Source organism: Oenanthe melanoleuca, chromosome 5 (assembly GCF_029582105.1).
Source record: "Oenanthe melanoleuca isolate GR-GAL-2019-014 chromosome 5, OMel1.0, whole genome shotgun sequence".
NCBI lineage: Eukaryota > Metazoa > Chordata > Aves > Passeriformes > Muscicapidae > Oenanthe > Oenanthe melanoleuca.
The window spans coordinates 23,594,359-23,620,731 of record NC_079339.1 but is presented as its reverse complement, the minus strand read 5'-3'; the positions used below and the strand labels follow the sequence as shown (position 1 = coordinate 23,620,731).

At 43.0% G+C, this 26,373-nt stretch overlaps 1 protein-coding gene across 6 annotated transcripts; it reads left to right on the top strand.

Annotated features, from left to right (window-relative positions):
* Positions 1–7: 7 nt before the first annotated feature.
* Positions 8–25,131, top strand: ATG13 (autophagy related 13). Of its 6 annotated transcripts, XM_056492628.1 has the most exons (17): positions 6,888–6,969; positions 7,806–7,886; positions 8,518–8,637; positions 9,154–9,200; positions 9,762–9,902; positions 10,969–11,009; positions 11,547–11,643; positions 11,991–12,089; positions 12,815–12,905; positions 15,215–15,313; positions 16,418–16,528; positions 17,630–17,763; positions 18,996–19,113; positions 19,836–19,913; positions 20,214–20,330; positions 20,792–20,920; positions 22,141–25,131. In XM_056492628.1, the coding sequence occupies exons 1-17, from the start codon at positions 6,901–6,903 to the stop codon at positions 22,216–22,218; spliced, it is 1,650 nt and encodes a 549-aa protein (XP_056348603.1). In that variant the 5' UTR covers positions 6,888–6,900; the 3' UTR covers positions 22,219–25,131. The 6 variants fall into 6 exon arrangements, with proteins under 6 accessions (XP_056348599.1, XP_056348598.1, XP_056348602.1 ...); XM_056492624.1 differs by lacking the exons at positions 15,215–15,313; positions 16,418–16,528 and adding an exon at positions 8–98; XM_056492623.1 differs by lacking the exons at positions 15,215–15,313; positions 16,418–16,528 and adding an exon at positions 705–999.
* The last annotated feature ends 1,242 nt before the right edge of the window (positions 25,132–26,373 follow it).

Sequence of the window (26,373 nt, the reverse complement as noted above, 5' to 3'; positions counted from 1 at the left end):
ACGGCCAGGGGCGTCCTCTGGGGCTCCTCTCTGACGGGGCTTTCCCAGAGGCTTCACCTGCATAAAGCAAAAGAGGATACTCAGAACAGTTGTTACTGGTGAGCTTTCATACTCCGTTACCATTTTCCTTTTAGTCTGAAAATCTAGCAAGTCGTTTTACTTTTCTTTTTCTGCTCTTAAATACACGGGCATTCAGGTGGGTTCACCGCGGAGCCGACAACTCTGCCTGGCGCTGACAGGAATTTACCTCCCGTGGCGGAGAGGGAGCTGGAGCCGTCCCCAGTCCCCGCGGCCGGGACACGCAGACACGGTCTCGCAGCCCCGGCGGGCGCTGCCCTGGCCGGGCGCCCCGGACCCCACGGGCCGCCCGACCTTGGCCGGAGCCGTCCCACCCCTTACCGGCCCCGCGGCCGCTGCCGGGCGGTCCCCGCCGGCCCGGCTTCACATTGGCCGCAATAGATTCGCCACAGGCAGGGGCTGCCGGCAGGAGCAGGGCCGGGCGCTGCTCCGCTTTTCTCGGCCTCAGGGACCTCCTGCCTCGTTGGACCGCGGGCTCATCACGCCGCGGGCGGGGGGCGGCGGCGGCTGCGTGAGGAAAGTGCCGCTGCGGACACTCAGGCACCTCCCTTCTTCCCTCCCTTCCTCCTTCCTTCCTTCCCCCCCCCGCCCGCAGCGGATGAAAACAAACAGCAGCGATGGCGACGGCGATGGCGGCGGCGCGGCGCAGCCCGCGGCTCTGAGGGCAGCGGCAGCCCCGGCCCGGCCCCCGCCGCCGGCCGCGCACCCCCGCCGGCGCTGACACTCGCGGCGAGACCCCCGGCCGGGAACAAGGATCAGGAGGGGCGCCGGCCGGAGCCCCGGGGCAGCTTCGGGGCTTGGAGGCGGCGGTCGCGGTCCCCGTGGTCTGTCGGGGCGCGGAGGAGGCGGCGGGGCGCGGCGGCGGAGCGGGCCCCGCGCGGGATGAGCCGCCGCGCCGCCAGCACTGCCGGCCCCGCGCAGGTACCGGGCCCCGCGGGGCCGGGCTGGGAGCTCCGGGAGCCCGCGGGAGGCCCTTCAGGGGAGGGGGCGCGGCGTTGGTTTAAGCCTTCGGCTACGGCTTCGTGTCCCCGTTTTACTTCGCTACTCGCGGGGGTCGGTTCCCGACAGCCGCGTGTCGGCTGCGATTCGTTTTCCTGACTACTGGTGGCTGTCAGTGGAGCTTGGGGAAGATGTGGTCCGCTGTAATCTCAGCAAGTGTCATTTAAAATCAAAATGCTTCAGAGCCCATTGGAAATAGTAGAATGTGAGAGCTCATGTTCCATTGTATTGTCTTTCTGTAAGATGCGAATTTGTGGTTTGCTTGGAAAGAGCAGAGGTTTACAGGTGGTAGTATCTTTCTTTCCTGTTTGAGCTGTGGCTCTTAGGGCACAGTCAGTCATTCCCGTGATTCGATGGGAGCAGAGACACCTTCCGTGTCAGGGAACAGGTAGAAAAGGGATTATTTGGACTGAGCCTAGTAACTGCCTACTTACAAATCCAGAAAGCAGTGTGACTAGGTACATGCCAAGGGGGAAAACATGGCAAATTACTGCCTTAGCTGAAAAATAGTTGGCTGTCCAAATAAAGTTTAGAGCATCTCCAAATTATTGCAGGAGTGGCCTGACCTGGAGGACCCTTCCTCCTTGTGTCAAGGAACAAATGTTTCAGATGGGTCAGGCTGTCTATAGCTGTCCAGAAAAATCATACAGGATCACTTTATTTTGCTTAATGGTATTGTATAATCTTAATATTTCTGAACATTTGTTCATACTATAGTTGAGAGATTGTGATTATGTTGGTGGTTATAGTACAGGGTATGTAGAAGCAGATTCTGGTTTAGTCTGTATACTTTGGCTTGACAAACAAACTGAGAGAATGGACCTTTGAACTGATACCATTTTTAGACCTTAGGGAAGTACAGAATGTAACTGCTAGTCAACAGGAATTACTTAATTTTGTTTCTAAGTCAGTGGAGCTGGCAGTGCTGGCCTTAGTAAAGTATTTACTAAGCTGCAGAGTCATTTATAAAGTGAATCTGTTTCCTGATCAGGAGGAAAAATTACCTCTTGATCAGTCAAAACCTGAATATATAGTGAACTACAGAGCCTTTGATTACATAAAAATATTTATATTATATACAGTAGAAACAGTTTTTCTGCTAGAATTTAATCTTAAAAAGAAAAAATCCATGGACTTTTAAGGTATGACACTCTCATTCTTTAAACTTAGAACTGTTTGCTACTTCTCTCTATGTTTGTGACTAATCTACTAAGAAGGCAGAATGGAGATTAAGTAATTGTAGGATACTGAAGTTTGACTTGTAGGCCCAGTCTTGAAACAGAGCACTGTGTTTATTAAGATCTTTTTATAGTTGCTTATTAGTATGCTCAAAATGCCTGCTTGCAGTGAAGCATCGTGTTCATTCAAGGGAGGATGTGCTAGGCACACTTAAAAGCTTCAAAAACTTGCATGTGCTTTTTGTTTACTGCATGATTCAACGAGGCTTTTCTGAGCTTCTCATAGAACATCTTTGGAAATTCGATTTGGATTAAAAAAAAGTTCTGGAAGAGTGGTATGGGCATGGAGCACAGTCAGGTAACTGGAAACAAACATCTGGGATGAGAGCTGTTCACAGCCCTCTCCTTACAACTACACCCACTCTGGTTTCTTCCCTCTTGTCTTTTCAGTTTCACTCTGGGATAAGAAACATGAGTAATTATTTAGCATTGATGAATGTCTGGTTAAAAAGAAAGCAAGATAACTTTAAGTTGTAGTAGCCATGGCTCAGAGAAAAATGTAGGAGATGATGGAAGCAGCCTCTGTATGCTGCAGTAATAATACCTGGTATGTCAGGTGCTTCTGCTCCTTTCCTGTTTATGTAGGTGTCAGAGAGATGTACTCGCTGAGTTCCCAGGTGTGGAACACATAGGGCAATGCCCGTGATCCCAGGTGTTCGTGCACCTGTTGTGTGCAGTTACAGGTGTTGCTGGCAGCGGGGCTGCTCCCGGCTGGGAGCACGGAGCAGCGCTGGGAGCAGGGCTGGGAGCAGCGCTGGGAGCACGGAGCAGGGCTGGGAGCAGCGCTGGGAGCACGGAGCAGCGCTGGGAGCACGGAGCAGGGCTGGGAGCAGCGCTGGGAGCACGGAGCAGCGCTGGGAGCACGGAGCAGGGCTGGGAGCAGGGCTGGGAGCACGGAGCAGGGCTGGGAGCAGCGCTGGGAGCACGGAGCAGCGCTGGGAGCACGGAGCAGGGCTGGGAGCAGCGCTGGGAGCACGGAGCAGCGCTGGGAGCACGGAGCAGGGCTGGGAGCAGGGCTGGGAGCACGGAGCAGGGCTGGGAGCAGCGCTGGGAGCACGGAGCAGCGCTGGGAGCACGGAGCAGGGCTGGGAGCAGCGCTGGGAGCACGGAGCAGCGCTGGGAGCACGGAGCAGGGCTGGGAGCAGGGCTGGGAGCACGGAGCAGGGCTGGGAGCAGCGCTGGGAGCACGGAGCAGGGCTGGGAACAGCGCTGGGAGCATGGAGCAGCGCTGGGAGCAGCGCTGGGAGCACGGAGCAGGGCTGGGAGCAGCGCTGGGAGCACGGCGTGCCGGTCGCTGTAGTTCCTCTGGGCTCTGCCGAGACATTAAGGGGAGGGCTCTTGCAGTTCCTTGCATCATGCAAACAGCGCCATCACCTTATGCTGATGTGTCCTTCTCGTCAGAGGAGGGTATAAATAGCAGCAGAGCGTGTAAGGCACAACACTTAGATATGAAACTGTTGGCTAAAATCTGCCTCAACCTTGGGAGAAGGAATAAGGATTCAAGAGAGCCACGTGTGACAGTTCTCCTTTGATGATCCTGTTTCTGATGTTTCTGTTCACAGTCTGAAGACAAAGGCATATAAATAAAAGCAATAGTATAAAAATGGGTGTTGCAGTAAGTCGGAGACAAATCAAAAAGCCATATGAACAAGATGCTTGTTGCATCATGTGCTGGCAAAAATATCAGTTTACTTAAGGGATTACCTGGTTGAGGAGAAATCAGTCATGTGTATTTTTCTAACCTAGACCAAAGGTTATTCCCTTCTAGCTGTTATTCAGTGTAAAATGAGCCAGTGTTTTCCTTGAGTTAAGCATAGGCCTGTGCAGTAGCACTTAACAAGGAGCTGTGCTGGCATTGCAACCTACAGGACATGAGAAGTTGATTGAGTTAGGTGGAACTAAGTTAAAAGAATTTCCTTTCTGTTCAGGTCAGCTGTGGCTGCTAACCTGAGAGTACCAAAGAATTTTTGTAAATAAAAAGTTTGCTGTAATTCTAGCTCCATTTGAAGTCTTTCCAAGACTGATTCTAAAGGTGAACACTGTTCTAAGCCTTAGAAAGTCTCAAGCAGTCACCAGAATCCCTCCTACAAAAATGAGGAGATGATGATTGTAAGATGAGAGCCCTTAGACATTTCAGGAGCAGAGTTCCAAAGTCCCAGTTTACCCATAAAATTACTTACTCCTTTCCAGGAAACCTTGCTGGATACTTTCTGCTCTGCTTTGGGCTCTAGTGGGTCAACTGTTGCTGGCATTTGGAGCTTGGGAGGTAACAGTATGAATCTCCAAATTTTTCATGAATCTTACAGGTAGTTTCAGATCTTCCAGGAAGAATCCCAGTTCTGCTGTGGCAGGGCAGAACCATGAGGCTCTAATTTTTTTAACCCTCTGGTGGCTGTTTTTCTCCTCTAGAGATATTTGGGTCATTAGAATGAATTCCTGTACTGCTCATAGAGCCATGCTGATGAGCATCTTTGTTTCCTTTAATAACAGACCAGTGAGCCTAATACCTTCCATTAGTTCCCAAGCATCTTGAAAAAGTTGATACCAGAGCTTTTTTCCAGCCTCAGAAAGCAAATGTGGGTGCTCTTTTTGACAGCTCTCCCACAATATCAGGATATATACTTCCTTGCACCTTTCTGCAGGGGTCACATAACACATTAAAACATAAAACATTAAAAGCCAGTATGACTTTTTTTTTTATTTAGTATTTAAATGTCAGCATTCACTTTGCTGAGAAAAACACATTTTTTAATGCAGTATTTTATTGCCTATGTCAGCCAGGTTTGTCAAAGCTTTCAGATCTCCTCAGCCCTTACAGTGCTTAATTAAGCCAAAAGAATAGTAACAGGTTGTTCTTGCCTGGAGTTTTGTTTGTTTGGAGGGGGATGTGGGTTTTTTTTGTAGTGGTATATGTCTGTACTAAAGCGTTATATTTTTTAAAATTTTGGGTACTGCATCTAGGACTTTAAAATCTGACTTCCTTTTGCACCACCCACAGTGGAAAGGGTCTGTAATCTGTCTAGCGGAGGTAAACGCAGGGAGAGAAGGCACAGCAGTTTTAATAAGGAGGTTAAAATGTCCAAAGCATAATTTGATAATGCATCTGATGTTGAATCACTTGTGTTGTTAGTTCTCAATTTAAATTATAATTTTTAATGAGAACAGTTTAGCTTTAGATGTGGAATGTAGCCTAGAACTTTCAATTATATTCCATGTCCAGCTTGGTTTTTCTAGTCATTCAGAAAGCAGCACTGTTCTCTATAAAATGCTGTGTAAATTGCAGTACTCTTGTCTTGCAGCCCTTTTTGATTGATACTCCTAAAGCGTTAGGCTTTTACTGTCACAAAGTGCAATATTTTAAATAGAAGTGCTGTACGTGCATGTTCATTACAGACTGTATTTTCTGTGTGAGCAGGGCTATTGGCCCTTTTGCCCTGCAAGCTTTAATTTTAATAAATAGCATACCTTGCTGTAAGTTCAGTCTTTGCTTAACGACTGAACAGTGAATATTGTCGTGCGCAGCAGCTGCTCGTGCTCCCTGACCTCAGCTCAGCGGCGTTCCTGTGAGGAGCAGCACGTTCCATAAATATGGGATGTCTGGCAAGCTGCTTCAGGCTGATTAGCTGTCTCAAAACTGCAACAGGGGTTAAGAGTGAATTAATACTTTCAAGGCTTACAAGCAAAAACTGCAATGAATGTTGCTAATTAAGGTGTTCCTCCCCAATGGTCTCTATATGATTATTAACTTATGTGTGAAGAAACTGAGAGAATTGTGATTTATCCCAGGCCATGTGACACGACGGTGGCAGAAATAGGATTAGATTAGTGCCTTGCCCTGCCTTGCTTCAGATGCTGTGCACATTCATTGTGTTCCTAGAAACAATTGTATTTTGAGAAACAAGGCAGTGTCAATGTGAAAGCTAAGTATTTATTGTCAGAGCTTTCAAGAGAACTGAACAGAGGATTTTGGTCTATTTCTTGACAAAAATGTGTCTTTTCATTTGGTTGGAGGTAAATTTTGTAGCTGTATAGTTTTACTGCAAGTACTATTTCTTGAAACTAAAGAAGCAGTGTAGCCTAGATTTCTGCTGAAATACCACTGAAATACTGTTCTAAGAATTTCAGGCTCAAGAAAACAACTTGGCTTGTCTTTGACCAGTGCTGATAGCTGAAGGCACATTATTTTTGAAGCAGCAACCTCCATGTCTGATGGCTCGTTTGGCAAAGAATGTGTCAGTGTGATGTTGGGGTGTTCTGGGTTTTTTTATTTGTTTGTTTTGATTTTTAAAATTAAGCTAGCAAAATTGTAGAACTTGTACTGAGTTTTAATTTTGAGCCTTCTTTGGTTTTCTTTTTTTAAATTTTTGATATTTGCTCTGACCAGATAAACTACCAATGCACATTTATACCTCACACTCACATCCCAAATTTTTAGCATGTTTGGATTTTGACAGGTAGAGGGCTTTGGTGCTTTTCAATTCTTTTCAGGTGGCCTCTAATGGCAAAAATATTTTGAAATCTAAACAGAGAGCTGGAGGAAGACTTCATTCCTAGCCCTGTGCTATATTTCAGATTGCCATATGCAATGGACACTGATCTCAGTTCCCAGGACAGGAAGGACCTGGACAAGTTCATCAAATTTTTTGCTTTAAAGGTAATTTTTCTCTTTTGGACAAATGCCTTTTCTTCCTTGTTTAAAAAAACCCCAAAAAAGAAACTATGTACTTGGTGTGGCTAGAGTAACAAGACTGAGTTTGGGTTTGTTGTTTTTTTGGTTTTGTTTTGTTTTGTTTTGCTGAAGAACAAAGCAAGAGAAGCTGATGTCAAATTTAGGAGATTCCTGAGAGCAACTAGAAAAACATCTTTTCTCCTTCTTTCTACCCTCAAATCCTCTTCCATCCTCCAGCTGCATCTTGCTTTAGAATCAGTTGCAGGCACTTCACACCTCTGTCAGCTTTGGGTTTCTAGCAGCATGTCTAACCACCCAGCTGTTAGGTACCTTATTCTGTTCTTTCAGCCTAAATTTTTATATTGCATCCAAAAACAGTAATACCAGAATGTTCTTTTGAATTATGTTGATATGTTATTATAAAATTTGGCCTCACTTCATACATAGGTGTAAGTAGATAATGTGACAGTGGCTTTGGTATAAAGGTACAGATTCATTTGGCTTTAGTTGGCTTGGGATATTTTTGGAAATTTTTCTGAATTTTCTATCGAAAACTGCAAATCCTGATTGCAAAATTGAAACAGTCTCTTAATGTTGTTACAGAGAAAGGTCAGCCTGAAACTATTTTCTTTCTGAAATACATTTGCCTGTTAAATGTAATAATTTAAATAGATTAGAACTGAAGATTGGTGTAGCAAACTAGTTCTCTACATCCTGGTCAGTCCTCTGATTTTTTTCACTTGGAGCTTGTGTAGCTCGGGCTCTGAACTGAGGGCTGTGCTGAGCCTAAAACATTTCTGTGTATCCTTTTTCTATTGCAGACAGTACAAGTAATTGTCCAGGCCCGACTTGGAGAGAAAATCTGTACCCGCTCATCATCCTCCCCAACAGGTTCTGACTGGGTAAGGTCATATTTTTTATGGAGCAACTCCATAACTCTCTGTGTGTGCTGAGAACACCATGTGATTATTACAGTCTTGTGCAGACAATAATTATTCATAGAATGGGTACTATATTTAGTTAGGTTCATTCGTGATGTTGCGGGGACGTTGGTGGTTGTTGTTCATTTGCAGCAAATCACTCTGGACTCTTACAGGCTGATGAAGGGAGAGAGAAATTATGTCTCTCAGCAACTCCTGCCAGCTAAGGCACATTTCCAAGATCTGCTTGGGGGTGGGGTGATGAGTTCTTATCTGTCAGAAGTTTGCTATTCTGCAGTTCAGGATGTTTTAGTAATGGGCTTTATTAAAACTGAAAATACTCAAGATACTCTGTGGGTGAAGATAGAATTGAAGTGAGGGAAAAGGAGCATATTATTTATAGCAGGATCAGGAAATACCTTTGAATTAGCAGTAGGGGAATCTTTGTAAATATGAAAAGCTTGAACCCAGCTTGGAATTTTCTGTTTCATAAATATTTCAGTGGGCACTGACCTAGTATGTTATATATGGGTCTGTGAGCCTGTCTGAAATGTACCATCAGGCAGTTTTTCAAAGAAATAAAAAAAATGGAACCATGTCTTTGATTCTGCAGTTCAATTTGGCAATCAAAGATATACCAGAGGTTACTCATGAAGCAAAGAAAGCCCTGGCAGGACAGCTGCCCGCTGTTGGACGGTCTATGTGCGTGGAGATTTCTCTCAAAACCTCAGAGGTGAGGAATGAGTCAAAACAGATGTCCTTTTTTGTTTGTGGGTTTTTTTGCCTGAGTTCTAAGTCAACTATCAGAGCTCCTGCCCTTTAATCCAAGACCATGTGAGAATATTTAAATTTTATTAAGTTAGGTGATATGCTAATAAAAAGAAATGTATTGTTTAAAAGAAGCAATTCACTGCAAAAATCTGAGGCGAAATATACAAATGACACAGCAGCAAAATCTAAATTTTTTTAAGAAACTAATTTAAAGAAAATTAAATTATTAAATTTTTAAATTTTAAGAAACTAATTTCTTAGACCATGAAGAACTTAGGCATTCTGAGGAATGCCTAATCTCAGGTGATACAATTGTGCAGAGACACTTCCAGTGCACCTTTTTGTATCATTGAATCACAAGAAAGTGGGAGCCAGGAGACAAATCATTGAGAGGTGTGGCCCTTGCTGATACTAATGAGATTTGAAAAGGTCTATGTTCTGAAATGAGCCTTTGTTTGCCATCTTTTCTTTAATTCAGGGGGACTCCATGGAGCTGGAAATTTGGTGTCTAGAAATGAATGAAAAGTAAGTGCATTCTTCACATACTCTTTGTGTTTGTAGGTCTTAGCTGATGGAATGGGTACATGTGGTTAATCCATGGTGATCAGTGAGCACACACTGGCTGTGTGGCCACAGGCAGTTCAGAAGGAACTCAGCTCTTTGTCTAGAGCAGCAGTCAAACTGTTTTAACACCAGTGTCAAGAAAGTAAACTAGTAATTTAATTCATTCTTCATTCTTCCATTACAACTAGTAAGTTTCCTCAGATACAAGAATTCATAGTCTCAGCAATGACAAATGTTTTTAATATTGAAAAGATGTGTCTGTTTAGAAGGCTGTGTGGCATTTTCCAGCATTTCTTCTACAGCAGGTGACTAGGTTGAAGCAGGATTCTTAACTGGTTGGTCAGTACAGGTAGTCACACTGGGGCCTTATTTATAATTTTGGCAATAAAATTAAACAACTGGCCTGACTAATTTTTATTTAGAATAAACAAAAGCAACTACAAACCAAAACAAACAAGAACTCCAAACCCAGGAAACTTAGTTGTGGACAAGAGACTAATTTTTTTCCTTTGTGTTCTCTAGGTGTGACAAAGAAATCAAAGTTTCATACACTGTATACAACAGGCTGTCTCTACTGCTGAAGTCTTTGCTTGCTATAACCAGAGTAACTCCAGCCTACAGACTCTCAAGGAAACAAGGCCATGAATATGTAATATTGTACAGGTAAAGCAGAAATTTCCCATTTGGAATGCAAACAAAAAAAAAAAAAACCAGACTGAAGACTTGCCCAGTGTAGCTGCAAATGTAGCTTAAAAGGGATGAGTAATAATAAAATCAAATTATTTGCATAGAAGTACTACTCATCAGTCACAGAAGAAAACTTTGGTCTATCACCTTATAGCCTGCACTTGAACAATTGAAAGAAAAGCTAAGCACAGGCAGTGAAGTGTTTGCTTATCATGTTAGAAAGAGTAAAAAAAAATTCTACATGCAATCCCTGGTTAAATTGCTTACTAGCATCCAGTTGTTTGGTGTCCGGCCTGTGTTTGATAAATGCCTCTCTACATTGCACATAACTGCAATGTGTACTTTTGCAGCATAGATTCAGACTCTCTCCTGTTACCCAATTTTAAAGATGCATCCTCAACTCCTCTTCCTGTAGTTCTTGCAGTTTACTCATCTAAATACTGGGTTCAGCTCTATTTAGCCTGTGAGTCTGACTGGTTCGTGGTTCATAGTTATCTTCCAGACCCCTTTTTTGGCTGTGAGAAAGGTCTTTGACATGTTTGCATGGCTTATTTATATGATTGAAAATATCAGGTTTGTTATCATTTGTACAGTTGAGAACTCAGAAGGAAATTCAAGCCATTTTCTTATTTTTGCCTCCATTGCTGACTTGGCATGTATTTAAGAGCAGTCTCTACAGCACAGTTAATCTGTTATGTTGCGTGATGAGCATCAGCTTTTAGACTCAGACCTATCTGTGATGTTTGTATCACTTCACATTTTTGATCTGAACTGTAGACTTAACCACAGAGGCTTAAAAAAGAGAAATTTCTGATTGGACTACGATTTTCTCTTTCTCCTTCTTTTTACACGACCTGTTCTTCTGAAGCAGCTGTAAGGTTTTTTGAGATGGGCATTCCAGCCATTTATTTTGGGCTTTTTTTTCCTGAAGAGGAAAAGCAGTTCCAGCCTTTCAACTCCCAAAATTAAATAAGGAATAAGGATATGTATAGCATTATATTCCAGCTGGATCTAACAGCTTTTCTTTTTCCTTTTCCTTCAGGATATATTTTGGTGAAGTCCAGCTGAGTGGCTTGGGAGAAGGTATGATTAGACAACACACAAACAATAGCAGAATTATGTTTCATTCTGACTGCCTTTTGGTTACTATTCCCAAGTACCATAAGGAAAATTAGTCTGAGGCTTACATATGCTTCTTGTCTGGACCTGCCAGTTTCTGCCTTGTGTCACAAGGCAACAAGTACAATGGTGGTACTTGGACAAAGTCTTGGGTGATTGTCATTTTCACTAGAGATACAGAACTGAAATAACTGAATATGGAATTATGTTAAGGGGCGGGACTGGTAAAGGAGATCATGATCTACTGAGGAACAAGAAGCACTTCAGAACAATATTTTAGACCAAGAAGCCAGGAAGCAACATCAGAACTCTTGTAGGGTGAAGCCTATCAGCAAGGCAACCTAGTGCTGCTGTTTTGTTACGGGTTCTATGTGTGTTTTTGGAGTTCAGATTGAAGGAGATAATGGAAACACTACTGAAATAAGATAATGTAACCTTAGAATAAAAAAGTATGGCATATAAACAATCAGTGAAACTGATAATTACTCCTTAACTTTACAGGTTTCCAGACAGTTCGTGTTGGGACAGTGGGTACCCCAGTGGGCACCATCACTTTGTCTTGTGCCTACAGAATCAACCTTGCTTTCATGTCAACCAGGTGAGAAAATGTGATCATGTCAGAAACTGTTTTACAATAATTTACTGTTAAACCTCTCATATTCTGAGCCCCCAAATCTTTCCCTTCTGCTTATCCTTTCCTGCTGAGATTGTCTTACATGAAGAGCGCTCTCTCTCACGCTTAAGCCTTGCAGCAAGGGGAGTATTTGGGTAGCTCTGAGCCAGGCTCTAGAACTCCAAATTGTTGGTGCATGCCTGGAGTCACAGGACTAAATTGTAAAGATGCTCTGGTCCCACTGATAGACACGAGGGTTTTCTCTGAAGGCACCACAAATTGGGAAGAGTAGAGAGAAAAAGCCAATAACACCATTGCTTGTTGCCTTGCAGGCAGTTTGAGAGGACCCCTCCTATCATGGGGATTATAATTGATCACTTTGTGGACCGTCCCTATCCCAGCTCTTCACCCATGCATCCCTGCAATTACAGGTGAGGAAATACTGAGTTGAAGTCATGGGCCATAGTAAAGGCATCCATTATGTCCAAATACAGAGCCTTTTCCACTACTTGCTGACATCATGGGAAGGGACACTGGAGAATTAGTGTCAGTAATATTGGTATAGTTAAACATGTGATGAAGGGTGACATTTTTCTCCTCACATTGAGATGACTGAGTGTAGCAAGCCCCAGTGTTTTCTCAAATTCTTCACAGTAGACAGAGAGGATTTTTAATCTTGGCTGCCTTCAGGAATTTGAAAGTGTAATGGTTAATCCTGATGTAGAACTATGTGTCTGGATGCATGCATCCCTAGATATTTCCACTGGGAGAAGATCAGTTTAATTTTTCTTTGGAGATGAGAGGTTTGTCTTCATTAAAATGAATGTGAGGGCATTCAACTTGGGACCAGTAGTGTTGTTTGACAATGGTTGTGTAAACAGCAAAGCCAGTAACACTAGCTGGTATAACAAAAGGATTACTTAGAAACACCTCTGTTATTTTAAATAGGCAGAAGACAAACACCAAAGGAAAACTGACGTTTTCCCACTTTGTTTTCCTCAGTTCTGGCAAGTGGATGAGAGCCCTTCATAATTCTCCGTCAGCTACACCCAAATACTCTCAACCTCCCTGCAGTGTTTGTCCCAGTGTGTTTTACTATTTGTTTGTTTTAAGGAATATTTCCAGTTAGAAAACTTGTTTTTTCTTGCTGCTTTAGAGCTGGTGAGGACAATGGTGCAGTGTACCCCTCAGTAGAAGATTCCCAAGAAGTGTGTACCACATCTTTTTCCACCTCTCCTCCATCTCAGGTAAGAGAAACCAGGCTCTTTCTAGATAGAACAATTGCTGTAAGAATAGTTTGCATGATCCTACATCAGCTATTGTGCAAACAGAAAGCCTCCTGCTGCTAATTACAATTTAATGTGTGGGTTACTTATGTCATTACACTCTTGAGTAAAATCTACTGAAATTAGATAGTAATTTCAGCAAAATTCCAGAGGTCTAAAAGGGCTGAATTACTGAGAAGGATTAAACGAGCCTACTCCTGTAGCTGGGTTGAGGTGTGCTTGAAGAGGATAGCAGTATACTTACACATTTACATACCAATACTGCAAGAGGAGGAATTCAAGACATTGATGCCAGGCAGCCTAAGTAAGAGTAACAGACTGACATTGAGAAAGAAACACTGAAATACCAGGAAAATGCTGGAGAAAGACAGAAGAAAGACAAAAGCTGTATTTGTTGGACTATCTAAAATTATCTGGGGCAGCAGAAATAAATATTGGCAAAAAATTGCCCGTGCAAATTTTATTTAAGTTTCTATTTTAAAATAAATAGATGATAGTTTCCTTTTGAATATAAAACCCAGAAACTCCCAAGTTCTTTTACTGTCTCATGTATCTGACTCCATAGTTCTGTATTTTGAAGACTTGGCTAGAGTTGCAGTTGTCCTATCACTTTAAATATTTATGATTGCCCAGCCAAGCAGATGGCTCTGCTGACCTTTAAAGACAATCTAAAGACTCTAAATCTCTTTCACAGTCAATGTGAAACACAGAATGAAGTATAATTGGAATTCTGTTCCAAACTGAAAGAATTTTCTATGGGTCTTTTCTTCTGATTCAGAGGAATTAATATGCCTGGTTTAGCAGAATGTATTCTGCTCTATGAATTAGGTAGAAATGCTTCTCTTAGGAAGCATTTTTGTGCCAAAGTAATTTCAGGTGACCAGGCATCAGGCAATGTTGAACTAATTAGCCAGCACTCATGGTAAGTCTGATGAAATAAAGCTTTTCTTATTCTGCAGTACACAGTTCAGGAAATGAGTTTGTGGCTGAGTTGTGTCCTGTGTTTTCCTAAAGTGGGGTAAATAAAAAAGATTTCCTAAGGAAATTTCCACTGGCTTGCTTGTGCCAGTGTTACTTAACAGTAGTAGTGTATGTAACTACATTGAAGTTGACATTTCCCCAGGGGTCATGAAGCTGTCATTGAGAGAAAAAAGCTTTATGAAACCACTTGAACCTTGAGGATTCACATTAAGTTTGAGCCTACATCTTGCTTTTTCTATGGTTCATAGTTGCCACATGCTGTGCCCTTATTTGTAAAGCAACTGCCAGTCTTTGTTACCACAGTTAGAATTGTAAGGCTGCCTTGGCAGAGTGGACTTTGAATTAAAAGGGAAAGAAGTTGTTTTCTCCAGCTTTCTATATGTCTGTCTGGGTTAATGATAAGGAAAATACTAGGAACTGTGTGATTTTGTGGGCAAATGGTGTGAATCTCTACCTGCCTTCTCAGAAGTGAGGCCTAACCTGTGTGATATAAGGAAATATTTGTTACCTTTTCTGTGAGCTTGCCTATCTGTGTATGTTTGTTCTGAAGTAGCCCAAAATTCAGGAGAGTCTGGCCATGACTAATACCCAGAAATGAAGCTGAAGCTTTCCTCAAGGTGAAAACCATTGCTAGCAAAATGAATGGGAGGAGGTATGGGACTGAACCAGGTTTGGATTGCCCTTTTTGTATTAGCACCCTCCGTGAGACTGTTTACTTCTGGAGTTTTGCTCCTGTTGATGGAATTCCTGCTTCACATCAGTGTGTTTGAATTGCACTGTAGTCTGGGGTCCCTTTTATTCTAAGGTTGCAGCACAGAGCTGCCAAGATAGGGTCCCACAGGAAGCTGGAGGATAGGGAGTATGGATGGATGGGGAGCACTGAAATACAATTAATTTGCAAATTTATAAAAAAAAAAATACTTTACTTTTTCTGGCATCTGTTCAGCCTTTTTCATACTAATTGGCTGGTACCAATTACAGTTAACTGTGGAACAGAGTCTCTGGCAGTTACTTTCTGTCAGGGTTCACTGGAGTCTAAAATACTACCTGTGTTCAGTGGTTCACTCAGATTGAAAAAGAGTCAATTCTTTACAAAATGAATGTGCTTCTGGCAATACTGAGACTTCTGCTCTCTGTAGGTGTGGCTTCTGCAGCCAAAACTTCTTCACTAGCATTCAGTTCATCCAACTCTTCATAATTCTTCTCTGAAGTCCTTCTTTCTCTCTTTCTCTCTCCCCCCTCATTCTCTCTTTTCCTTGTTTCCTCTGTTTGTCTGTATCTGTGCACAGTGTGTTTTTACTGTCACAAAGGCACATTTTCAGACCCCTCCTCCTGTGGTGACGGACACCTTGAAGGTCCCAGTGATGGGACTGGCCTTTTCACATCAAGTGAGTTGTCAATAGAGTATGTCAATAGAATGTCATGGCCAGAATACAAGTTCTGGTATGACAAAACAAATACGGGAAAATAGAAATTTGACAATGTGGAGTGTTTGTTGTGCATGGGAAAGACTGGTGGACCCACAATGAGCCAGGCACTTTACTGAGACTGGCTTCTTAAATGCCTTTGCAGATGAAGGTCCCCCAAAGACAGGACAAGCACCCCTAAATACAGAACAGCTGTCAAGGATTGTGAAGGACTCAAGTAGTACAGCACAATTCTGAGTGCTTTGTTAACAGCCAATGTCCCTAGAACCTGTACAGTCATTAGAGTTCCACTCAGCTTAACTAGTCTCATGTGAATGAAAGTGCTGTTCCTCATTTTGATCCCTGTAAAGGACATCAGCTTTGGTCCTGCTGGAGCTCACACTGAGCTCTGGAAGTAAATGTTCTTCTTGAGGTCACGCAAGTCAAAACAGCAGTTTTGTCTAATCTGACTGGGTAGATTTCTGCCTGGGATGTATAAGGAATTTCTCTGGGTTTCACTGCTTCCAACACTTAATTCCTAAAGCAATCTCACAGGGGTTAGCTTGCCAGTTCTCTTTACCTGGCACATTTATGGGCCCATGTATTCTTTCACTGAAGCTATTTGAGCAGGTCTGGAAGATCACCTGTTTTAATTTGCAATGAGAGCAGGTTCAAACAGTTGATAATGAAATTGTTTTGGGATGAAAAAATATTAAGTACTAGCTCTTTAGTAAGTTCATGATGGCATTCATGCATCTGGCCAGTGCCAACCCACTACACCAGTATTTGAAATAGGCCTGTAGAACAGAGCTTGCCTGAGACTGGATGTCGGTGATACCTTGCAGCCTCCTCCTACATGTGTAGGAAGCCAGTCTTGTTTTCCTGTCCAGGCTCAGGGTCTCACAGCAGTAAGAATTTTTTAGAACAATAACCTACGTTATTGATTCCAGTAAAAATCTTGCATCCTTCTGCCAGCCAGAAATGCTGTGCCTCTGATTTTTCCTTCTCAAGTGACTGGTTGTGGGCATTCCCCTTCCCTTTCCTCTCTCCTCTCCCTTTGCCCTTGTTTTTTCTCTTCTTTCTTAGCTTTCCAGCTCTCGTCTTTCCTATCAGCCTGCTGCCCTGGGAGTTGGATCAGCTGACATGGGGTATCCTGTACTCTTTGCTGGTGGCTTGAATGCTGCACACCCTCACCAGGTACTTGTAGAGAGTAGAACCAGCGTGGCTGGTATTGCAGCCATTTGCGTCACTTGTACACCTGAAAGAGGCATTGAAACTAGTGCATGCATTGATGTCCTGTCTGTCAGGAATGGAAGGAAAGTAAAGTAAATATAGAGAAAGCACAACTTCCACATGAGTCGGGAATTAGCTCCTCAGCATCCCTGACTTTACTGGGTTACGGGGTCATATGGAAAAAACCACGCCAGGAGAGCAGGCACCTGACCTGTTTGTCTGCAGCTGCTTGTCACTGATTCCAAACATTGCCCATTTTACAAAGCTGTTGCCCCTGTAGCTGTCCAAGCACAGTTCTGTAGGCTAGACATTGGATACACTGTTCATATTGACATACTTATATTGGTTCATCAGACAAATAAGCCAAGTTGACAGAAGTCTTTTTCTGCTTGTGATACTGGTGTTAACACCAGTTTTGCTGACACAATGTTAATAAAATGAGTTGGAATGGTCTTACAGTGAGCATCTAATCCAGGTGCCTGACCAGTTCAGGGCTGGCCAAGTTTAAGTCTGGTATTAAGGCAATTGTCCAAATGCCTCTTAAAAACTGATAGCTTGGGGCATTGACCACCTCTCTAGGAAGAGAACACTGTTGCAGTTTTTGACCACCCTCTCTTTCTAATGTCCAGTCTAAGCCTCCTGTGGTGCAGCTTCAAACCACTCCCGTGCATCCTATCACTTGATCCCAGGGAGAAGAGATAAGCACCTCTTTCCACTTCCCCTTCTCTTGAAGCTGTAGGGAGCCATGGGGTTGTAGCAAGAGGATATAAGTATTTTTTCCTCCATTTCTCCCCATGAAATGGAGTACTTACAGCCAGAGAACTCTGCAGTGTAAAACAGGCCTGAAGTGGAGAGGAGTAGAGTAGAAAGGGAGTTAAAAATAAGTTTGTATTGTGATAATCCACTCCTGCATGACATCTCTCTGAGGCTTATAGGGGCTAGAGCGTAGTCATATGCCAAAACCCCCACAACTTATGCCCAGTATAACGGAATCTACTTTGTATTGCACTGTGGTGTTGGTTTGATTTTGAGATCTCTTAACTCGACTGTTCCTTTCTATCTCAGTTGATTGGTCCAGGCAAAGAAGGGGGAGTTCCCCCAGTTCCTAGCCAGCCAGCACATGGCACTCAAGCTGACCAAGAGAGGATGTGCACCCCACTGGATGGAGTCCATTACTCAGCAGCTACTCCTTCTAGCAGGTAGGCTGGTTTTAATGATACACCACTTTTTTTGCTAACCCTTTTACAGTCCTACAAGTTTTAACTTTGTGTTTCCCCTTTTTACCAATTGTTTGTAGCATAACTATTGTCTTTCCATCCCTCAAATCAACTTAGATCTTTCTCTGATTGGGACTTTTTCTGCCTTTCTCCAAACAATGATTTTGCCCATCTATTTAAACCTCCTAGTCCATGTAATATCTTTCTTCTATGTAATATATCTTCTATTTTAACTTTATTATCAATTTTATGATTTTCAGTCTTTTTTTCAATTTTCTGCTGGTTTTACTGATTTTAAAACAAGATGCAGTAAGTTAACAAATGAGTCTTAAATTCTATAGCGACTTAGTTTGTGTAGTTGCCAAAGCCAGTTGTAGTTACCATAAATCTGTTTACCATTTCAGTAAGAAACCTTAGGCACAAAGTTCCTTAAAAGAAAACAATGCAACCTCAAACTGTCCTAAATCAACTCCCTCACAGCTAATTAAATCCTTCTGGTTGTTTTGATCACCATATTTATTTCTTGAGAAATCTCTCTTGGGGTCACATAGTTGTGAGTCACAGAGATTTTGCTCTGGAGAAACAAAACTCAGTTGCACTAGCACTTTCCTGGGTATACTATCTAGGTAATCCTCTTTCCATGGGACAAAACTATTTTTTTTCTGTTTTAAAGTTCTGAATACCTGTGGTAGGAAAAAAACCAAAACAAATAGGTCATGGAAGTACCTTATAGCTATGGAGCAAATTAATCATACTGGGAGTGGCTGTTGTGATGTACCAGACTGCTGCGTTTGTAAACTGAGTGACAGATATAATTGTGGTTCTTGCCATCTCTTCCTAAGCGATCTGTGACTACTGTGTTACTGAAAAAATAGTAGTGATGAACAGGAATTGCTGTGAACACACACAAGTTAAAAGTCCATTTCCCAGAAGAAAAGCTTATTTCAGCAACTTTGCATTAACTAAATAGTTTTTGTCCAGCTTTAAACAAAAATCTGATTCCACAAGTGTCTACTTTCCTTTTGTGCTCCTGACTCCTCCTAAGTCAGTCCTCCTGACAACTCCTGAGGAAGTTATGGTACGAGGACAGATTTCTGTTGTCCTTCTTCCAATACTAGGAGTAAACCAAGAAAAATGAAGGAGTCTCAAAAAGAATGTTATTTATCTATCCTGTTTTTGTCAGGAGGCACTAATTACATGTTTTTCTCCCCCAGTGAGGACACAGAAACAGTATCCAACAGCAGTGAAGGAAAGTGTGGCTCCCCACATGACCTTTTGGAGACCATCTTTATCCGGAAAGTTGGAGCTTTTGTCAACAAACCCGTTAACCAGGTAATGAGCAGTAGATCTTCTCAGAAAGCACCGTAACACCCTTCTTTTCTCATCTGTTCATACCTAGAGGAGTAAAAAGCACTCCAGTACCAGGACAACCTCAGAGACTCTGTGCATATTTCTGCCTGCTGCATTTTGCCAAGACGTATTTTGTGTATTTTGTTTTTCATAAAATCCTTTTGGGATGTGACAGCCATTGAATTTGCTGCACTTGGCCAACACCCTTTTTGAGAATAGAAGACTTGATATTCCACTTCATATTCCACTCTCACAATGATCTGCCACTACCACAGGTCTATAAATTAGGAAAGCTGGTAGCAAGCCTCACTTTCTTGATGGAACATGCAGTAGACCAGTTCATTACTAGAAGCAAGAATCAGTTAGGGCAGCTTAGATATCTGCTTAGTTCCTAGGGCTACAGTTCTAGGCCTTTTGGATGAAGGAAGGAGAATTGTTTCAATTTGTAGCAGTTCATTAATCTTTGCCTATATTATACAAGATATGAATAGAAGCAATCCTACCTCAAGGTATGTAGCTGCATTAGGTCAATTGAGTATCATCTCTGGATTTCATGCCTTTTAAATGAGGTTGTCAGCCTCCTGCCTAACTGCTGCTGTGACTTTGGGCTGTTTTTAGCTGGCCTGACAAAGATGTTCAATATCCTTTTCTATGCCGGGTAAGCAGAGCATCTTAGTGAAATTCTGTTTGCTAAATCTCCTCAGGTGACCATGGCCAACTTAGACATTCCTTTTGCCATGTTTGCTCCCAAGAATGTTGAGCTGGAAGATAACGACCCCATGGTAAGACTCTTCCAGAGGTATATGTGCCTTCTCAGCATCCCTTATGCAGACACCTATGCTATTCGCTGCCTTGAATACACTTTGGTTTTGAAGAAAATAACTAGTTATTCAGATTTTTTTGGTTTCAAGAAGTCTCTTGTGTTGAATCTTGGGCTGTCTAGACATGCAAGTAACAGCATGTGTTTGCAGCCCCTGCTCTAGTTAATGCTTATTGTCCAATCTCCTAACCGCCCCCATGCTGCCAAAGTACGCAGACATGACTGTAAGATCAGTACTCACCGTCTTTGATTTCTCGGGCAGGTCAATCCTCCTGAATCCCCAGAAACGGAATCTCCTCTACAAGGCAGCTTACACTCGGAGGGCTCCAGTGGCAGCAGCACAGGGAACACCCATGATGACTTTGTCATGATTGACTTTGTAAGTGCCCTCATCAGAGCTCTTACACATCACATGCACCTTAGGTGGGCTTCATGTGCTGGTGCGATGGCAAATGATGTCAGAGTAGTTTTCAGTGGGAGTGGAAAAGACACATCATTCACACTAGGGTGTGACAGTTCCAGAACTGCAAAGACACTGGTACCAGGAATCAACAGCTACAAATTAAATACCATTTTAGTTCTCTACTAACATCTGGGCTTGGCATCCTCTCTTTTAGCACCTAGAGGAGCCAGATTCTACAAAATGTTCTCTTCCAACTGCTCAAGTGATACTGTGATCTCAAGTGATATTGGCTGTTGTTCAGTTATTTAATATGCATTATTGCAGCAACAGTTGTAATGCCAAGATGTTTACTGATAGCAGGTAACGACTTTACCTGAGATTATAACAAAAGGGAAGCCAATGTCTCGGGGAATTAACAGTAGTATCTTTGATTCTAGAAACCAGCATTTTCAAAAGATGACATTCTTCCAATGGACCTGGGGACATTTTACCGTGAATTTCAGAACCCCCCTCAACTCAGCAGCCTCTCCATTGACATTGGAGCACAGTCCATGGCAGAGGATTTGGTATGGAGCCCTGAAATTTCTTTGTGGGAATCATATGTACTTTTATAATGCTCTCCCTATTCCTAGTTTGAAAAAAAGTATCTTCATAGAATTGTAGAATAGCTTGGGTTGGAAGGAACCTTTCAAGGTCATCTAGTCCAATCCCTCTGCAATGAGCAGGGATATCTTCAACTAAATCAGGTTGCTCAGCCCCATCTAATCTGGCCTTGATTATTTCCACGGATGGGGCATCCACCACCTTTCTGGGCAGCCTGCTGTAGTTTTTCACCAGCTTCATAAAAAAATTCTCTCTTTTATCTAGCGTGAATCTACTCTCAATTTTAAACTATTGCCCCTTGTCCTTTCACAACAGCCCGTTTCCATTTTTCTTAAAGGTCTCCTTTTAGTACTGAAAAGCCACAATAAGGTCTCGTCAGAGCCTTCTCATCTCCAGGCTGAATGACCCCAGTCTCTCAGCCTTTCTTAACAGGTGCTCCAGCCCTCTGATCATTTTTGTGGCCCTCCTCTGGACTCTGGCCTCCACTGTTACAGTACACATGTAACACTGTAACATGTCTTTCCTATACTTTTCAGAAGAGAGACCCTGCCCAAAGGGAGTCCAGCACTCATATATTCCAAGTAAATACAGATTTGTTTGTGGCACACAAACTGAACACTGAAACTGGTGTGTTTGTCTTGAAGCTGAAGGCTGCTGCAGCATGCTTGCTCTGGTTGTCATTGAAACCCCCCAAACTAATCCTGCCTCTGAGGTGTCTCACTTAATGGCAAACCAGGCCTGACTTTGCAGCCTGAGCGGTTTGAGTTCTGGTGTGGCTGGTGGAAGTCATGTCTGGGTCAGTGCTCTATTAGGCTGTTTGGCATTGTACCATACTGTGAAGAAAAATGAAAAACAGAGTCTGAGAGCAGCAAATGACTTGATAAAGGCAGTGACGTGAGTGGGTTATTGTGCTGCAGCTGGTGGGGATTGCACAAGGTGAGGCCCCAGTGCACCTCCTGATCCTGCAGAACAAACAGACTCTGGGCAGAGTGCCCTGCTCAGGGTCATTTGCTGGATGCTGCCAGAGGGCTGCTGGTTTTGTGCACGTAGAACGTTGAGCCCAGAGCATTGGTGAGGGATTGCATGACTCAGAAACAGATTTTTTTTTTTCCCTGGTGTGTTTAAAACTTCCTTCTGTCTGCTGTGAATGAGCCCTGATCATCACCTTTCCTTACCCTTCCAGGACTCGTTACCAGAGAAGCTGGCAGTCCACGAGAAAAACGTCAAAGAATTTGATGCTTTTGTGGAAACCTTGCAGTGAAGCTGTTTTCCAGTTCTGTTGCAGCAATTCTTTCTCCTCAAGGCATTCTGGAGATGACATCAACGAATATCTCTATCGCCCCTGCTCTGCCTTTTGTTCACATTGACTAGATCCTTCCACCAAGTGAGCTTTCTTTTCAATGACAGATATGGCTCATCTGCTGATTCTTCTCAACTCTTCCACATAGTTCTGGACCGCTTTTCCTGTTCACAGTCAGTTTTAAGACTTCAGTAGGGACACAGGAGGTCAAACTCAAGTGTATGGAAACTTACTATCTCCTCAGTCTGTGTTCTGTATGGAGGGGCTTTGTGCTAAGCTGCCATATGCTTCCTCCAAAGGTCCTATGGTGTAAGTTCCCTAGGTAGAGCTCCTTGCTAACAGATGTTTTCCTACAGTCTGATCCTGTAAGAGCATAGAAAGCTTTGGCTTATTTCCAGGGTCTGTGAGTTCAGCAAATTCAACCATTTGAAGTCCAGGACATCCATTCCACAGAACTGGGCATTTCATCCTGACTTCAGAGTGTGTGCTTGGAGCCCAGGGAGAGACGTTAACTTTGGGACCTGCATAATACAAGCTACCTTTGTTTTCCTGCTTCTAAGGAACTGGGTCTCTACACAGTGATTTTGTGCAAGGCCCTCTGTTAGGTGGCTGATGAGCAGGAGTGAAACTACAGGAATGCTTTCCACATTTCCTTCCCGAGTGCCCTGACACTCAGCCATGCTGAATTTTACAGTGTTGACTGTTGGCAAGCCTGCACATAGCAGCTGTGATGATGCTGAATTCATAGTCTCTGCTTCTGAAACATAACTGTAAATATTAGGAATCCTATTTCTTTAGGGTTATGTAACTAGGAGTCTTAGTTCAATATTTTTTCCTTTAATCCTTGCAAGCCTTCCTGCTTTATGGTTAATAGATGATCTTAAGAATTAAAAAATATTTATTGCTTTTAAAGAAACCTATATTTAAAAGATGTTCTGTTTTCACGTTATAGTGCGGGTCATTCTGTCATGATCACTGCGAAGAGCAAGTGTGCCATGGAACCCTGGCCAGTGAGACTGGTCTCTCTTTGCAGGAAAATATTCAAGATATTTATTTTCTAAGACAGACTTGATTAATATTATACCCTGGTTTGGGGACTGTGTGTCCATTACATCCAGTTAGAGCTCACTGATAAAGTGAAATGCACACATCAGTGGAACAGAGTGGCAGGGACTTGGTAAAAAGCTGTTTTCTGATAGGCGTGGATGAATTTGTAGTGTTCTTTGGCCATTCAGAAGGCAGCTTCTTTAAAGAAGCACACTTTTTTGGGAAGCTTATGGTACTTTTTAATCAGCTGGTTTTTGAGTAGCTGAAATTTTATTTTTGTATTAATCTGGCCATTGACAGTGTGACTAGCTGGCATTACTCTATGGGTGATTTGGCTGTTGCATGTCTTCTGCCTCATGTAAGGATGGGAGGAGAAACACTGACACTAAGCAGAAAATTGGATAAGGTGGGTTTTCTTGTGGTTCTCTCTCCTCCTCTCCTGTGTAACTGGAGTGAGCACCTGCAAGACCCCTTACTCTCCAAAACCGCATTTTTTTTCCCCCCTTCTTTCTTTTAAGTGGAGTTGTGTTGCTTGAGTACTGAGAAGCACTTTCTCAGAGTGGCTGAGTAACCAGCCTTCTAGTTGGTGCAGTCTGGCAGCTTAGCTGTATTCAGAGCTGGAAGAGATTGCCTGCAGCTGATGGGGGAACCCCAGCTCCACTCTGGAACACTATTTCTGTGCGACTGCTGGAGCAAGGAGCCAAATTCAGAACAGAGCTTACTGTCAGGCCACAGCAATACAGTGCTCTGAGCTTTACGAAATTTTTTGTTGAGGTGTTTGGTGGGAGGCCTTGCAAATTCTAAAACTCCAGGTAAAAGCTTCATTGAAGGAAAGTTACCCACCAGAACCTTTTTATTTTACTCAACCAATTCCAGTTTTTAGCAACTTCACATGGAAATTGCTTTGTCTGTTCAAAGTAAGAAGCTTCCAGGATGAAACAGTTTGTTTGTAACACACAAATACCTGATTCCCATCCAAGAGCCACCTTGTTTCACAGGTGGAAAGGGTTGCAGAAGGGTGCAGGAACACAAGGAATTAATGGATCAACTGCCTCTCACCTGTGCCCAGGAAGTTGGTCTGCTACTTTGTAGGAAGCAGCTCATAGACAGGTGGTTTAGAGACCTTCTCTAAAGTCTCTAAAGTGATACTATCTGGGCTGCAGAGCAGCAGAGATGAGGTGAAGTGCTGGTTCACACTGTACAAATAGAGAATAGTTGAGGTTAAACTTCATCTAGCCAGCACTCCTGCTGTGCTCATCTGCTGCCAAGCTGTGGAGCTGGCAGGGAGCAGTGCCATTCTTGTTAATCCCACCCAAGAGGTCGGGGCTTGTACTTGTCCTCCTTTATTGATGGAGATCCTAATGTGGCAGATACAGCTCTCACATCTCATAAGGCAGAATGTCACTGTGGCACATTTTCTTCTCTTCAAAAGGCTGGAAAATTGCCTATATAAGCTGCTAGTGTTGAGCTGGATGGCCATAGCAATAAGAGATTCTCCAGGGCTGAGTTACCTGCCTCTTCTCTGGACATTCCTCAGTTTCAACACAGAATTGCTACATCTAGGTTCTGAGTTCCCTGACACTGCACAAATGCCCTGCTTCAGTCAAGATCTAGCTGCTGCTGTGGCCTGCCACAGATTGTGTTATGAAGGCTGTTTATTTTAGCAGCTCTCTGCTCGACTCAATATTAAGGACAGTATGTACATGGCTGCTGATTTACAGATACTTTGGGTGGAGGGGAAGGCTCCTCAAGTGTATTGTTTTGGAAAGTCTCCGGTGTACTTCAAGTATTCAAAGAATTTCCAATAAAACTTTTGTGTAAGCAATACTCTCTGCATTTTTCTGTGTCTACCAACAGGTCTGGGACAGTCCCAGGCTCATACTTGTTTTCTTTCAGGAAACAGGAGGGTCAGGAGCCTGTCAGTGAATGCAGGACGCAGCAAGTTGGTGCCTTCATCAGAGAGGGCAAAATGGACTGGTACATTATAGTTAGAGAGGTAACTGAGATCCTACTGAGATCAACCTACTGGAAGGACAGTGAGGGACAGACAGAACACGTGTCTGGAGGTGGGACGAACAGTCATACAGTGTTTGACCCTGCCCTCACCCGTGACTTGGGAAACTGAGATAATAACTCATCTCCAGAGGAAAGGGGTGGGAAAAGGGGAAAAAAAACATACCCACAGAATTTGCATTGTACATGGTTGCTACTACACACTTAAAGCAGCATAGGAATGTTTTGAGTTGGCAGGAGGGACAGCAAAGACTAATGAAATATAGAAAGAATAACCAAACTTAACAGCTGTATTCTAGTATTGATAAAAGTTAACCCTATATAACACGCAATGCCAGGTTCGGTGCCAACACCTTCCCTTTAAAAGAAAGACAAGATTATAAAAAATCTGTGTACTAATAACAGCTGCTGACTTAAGCTTCAGTGTAAAGGGTATCTGGTTATTATAGAAAAGACACAGTGGATAAAATGGCAGGAATGGGGCAGGGGGAAAGAAAAATTACTCTGTGTTAGAAGCTTCTATAAAGGGAATATTCCAACTTAGGATACAAGGGTAACTAATGAAAGCAATATTTTCTTAATTACATGTTCAGAAGGTAACACAGTAAACAGAGCATCCCACTGCAGTCTTGCGGATACCAATTTGTCTACATTACCTGCATGTATACATGTGTCTTTATGAGTGTCATTTCATGAACTGAAAAAAGACACAGTACAGTGTCAAAACTCACAGAAACCATCCTGTAGGATGTGGACCTTACTACAGGGCTTTCAGTATCCACCATTTACACCATGTAACCAGTAAGACAAGGGATTGGAAAAGCCATTAGGAACTGAGAAAGTAAACAATCACAGAAGTATGATTAATCACCAAGGTCATGAACAATTAAATACCATCACCTTGTGACCTTACTGTACGTATTCATAAAAAATGTTCTCAGAACAGTGTCCATAAAGCCATGGGGCAGCTTCTCGGGAGAACGTGTCCAGTTGCAATGGTGTTCACACTGCATTCAGTACTGCCCATAGTTGCACATAATGTACGTCCTGCCAATG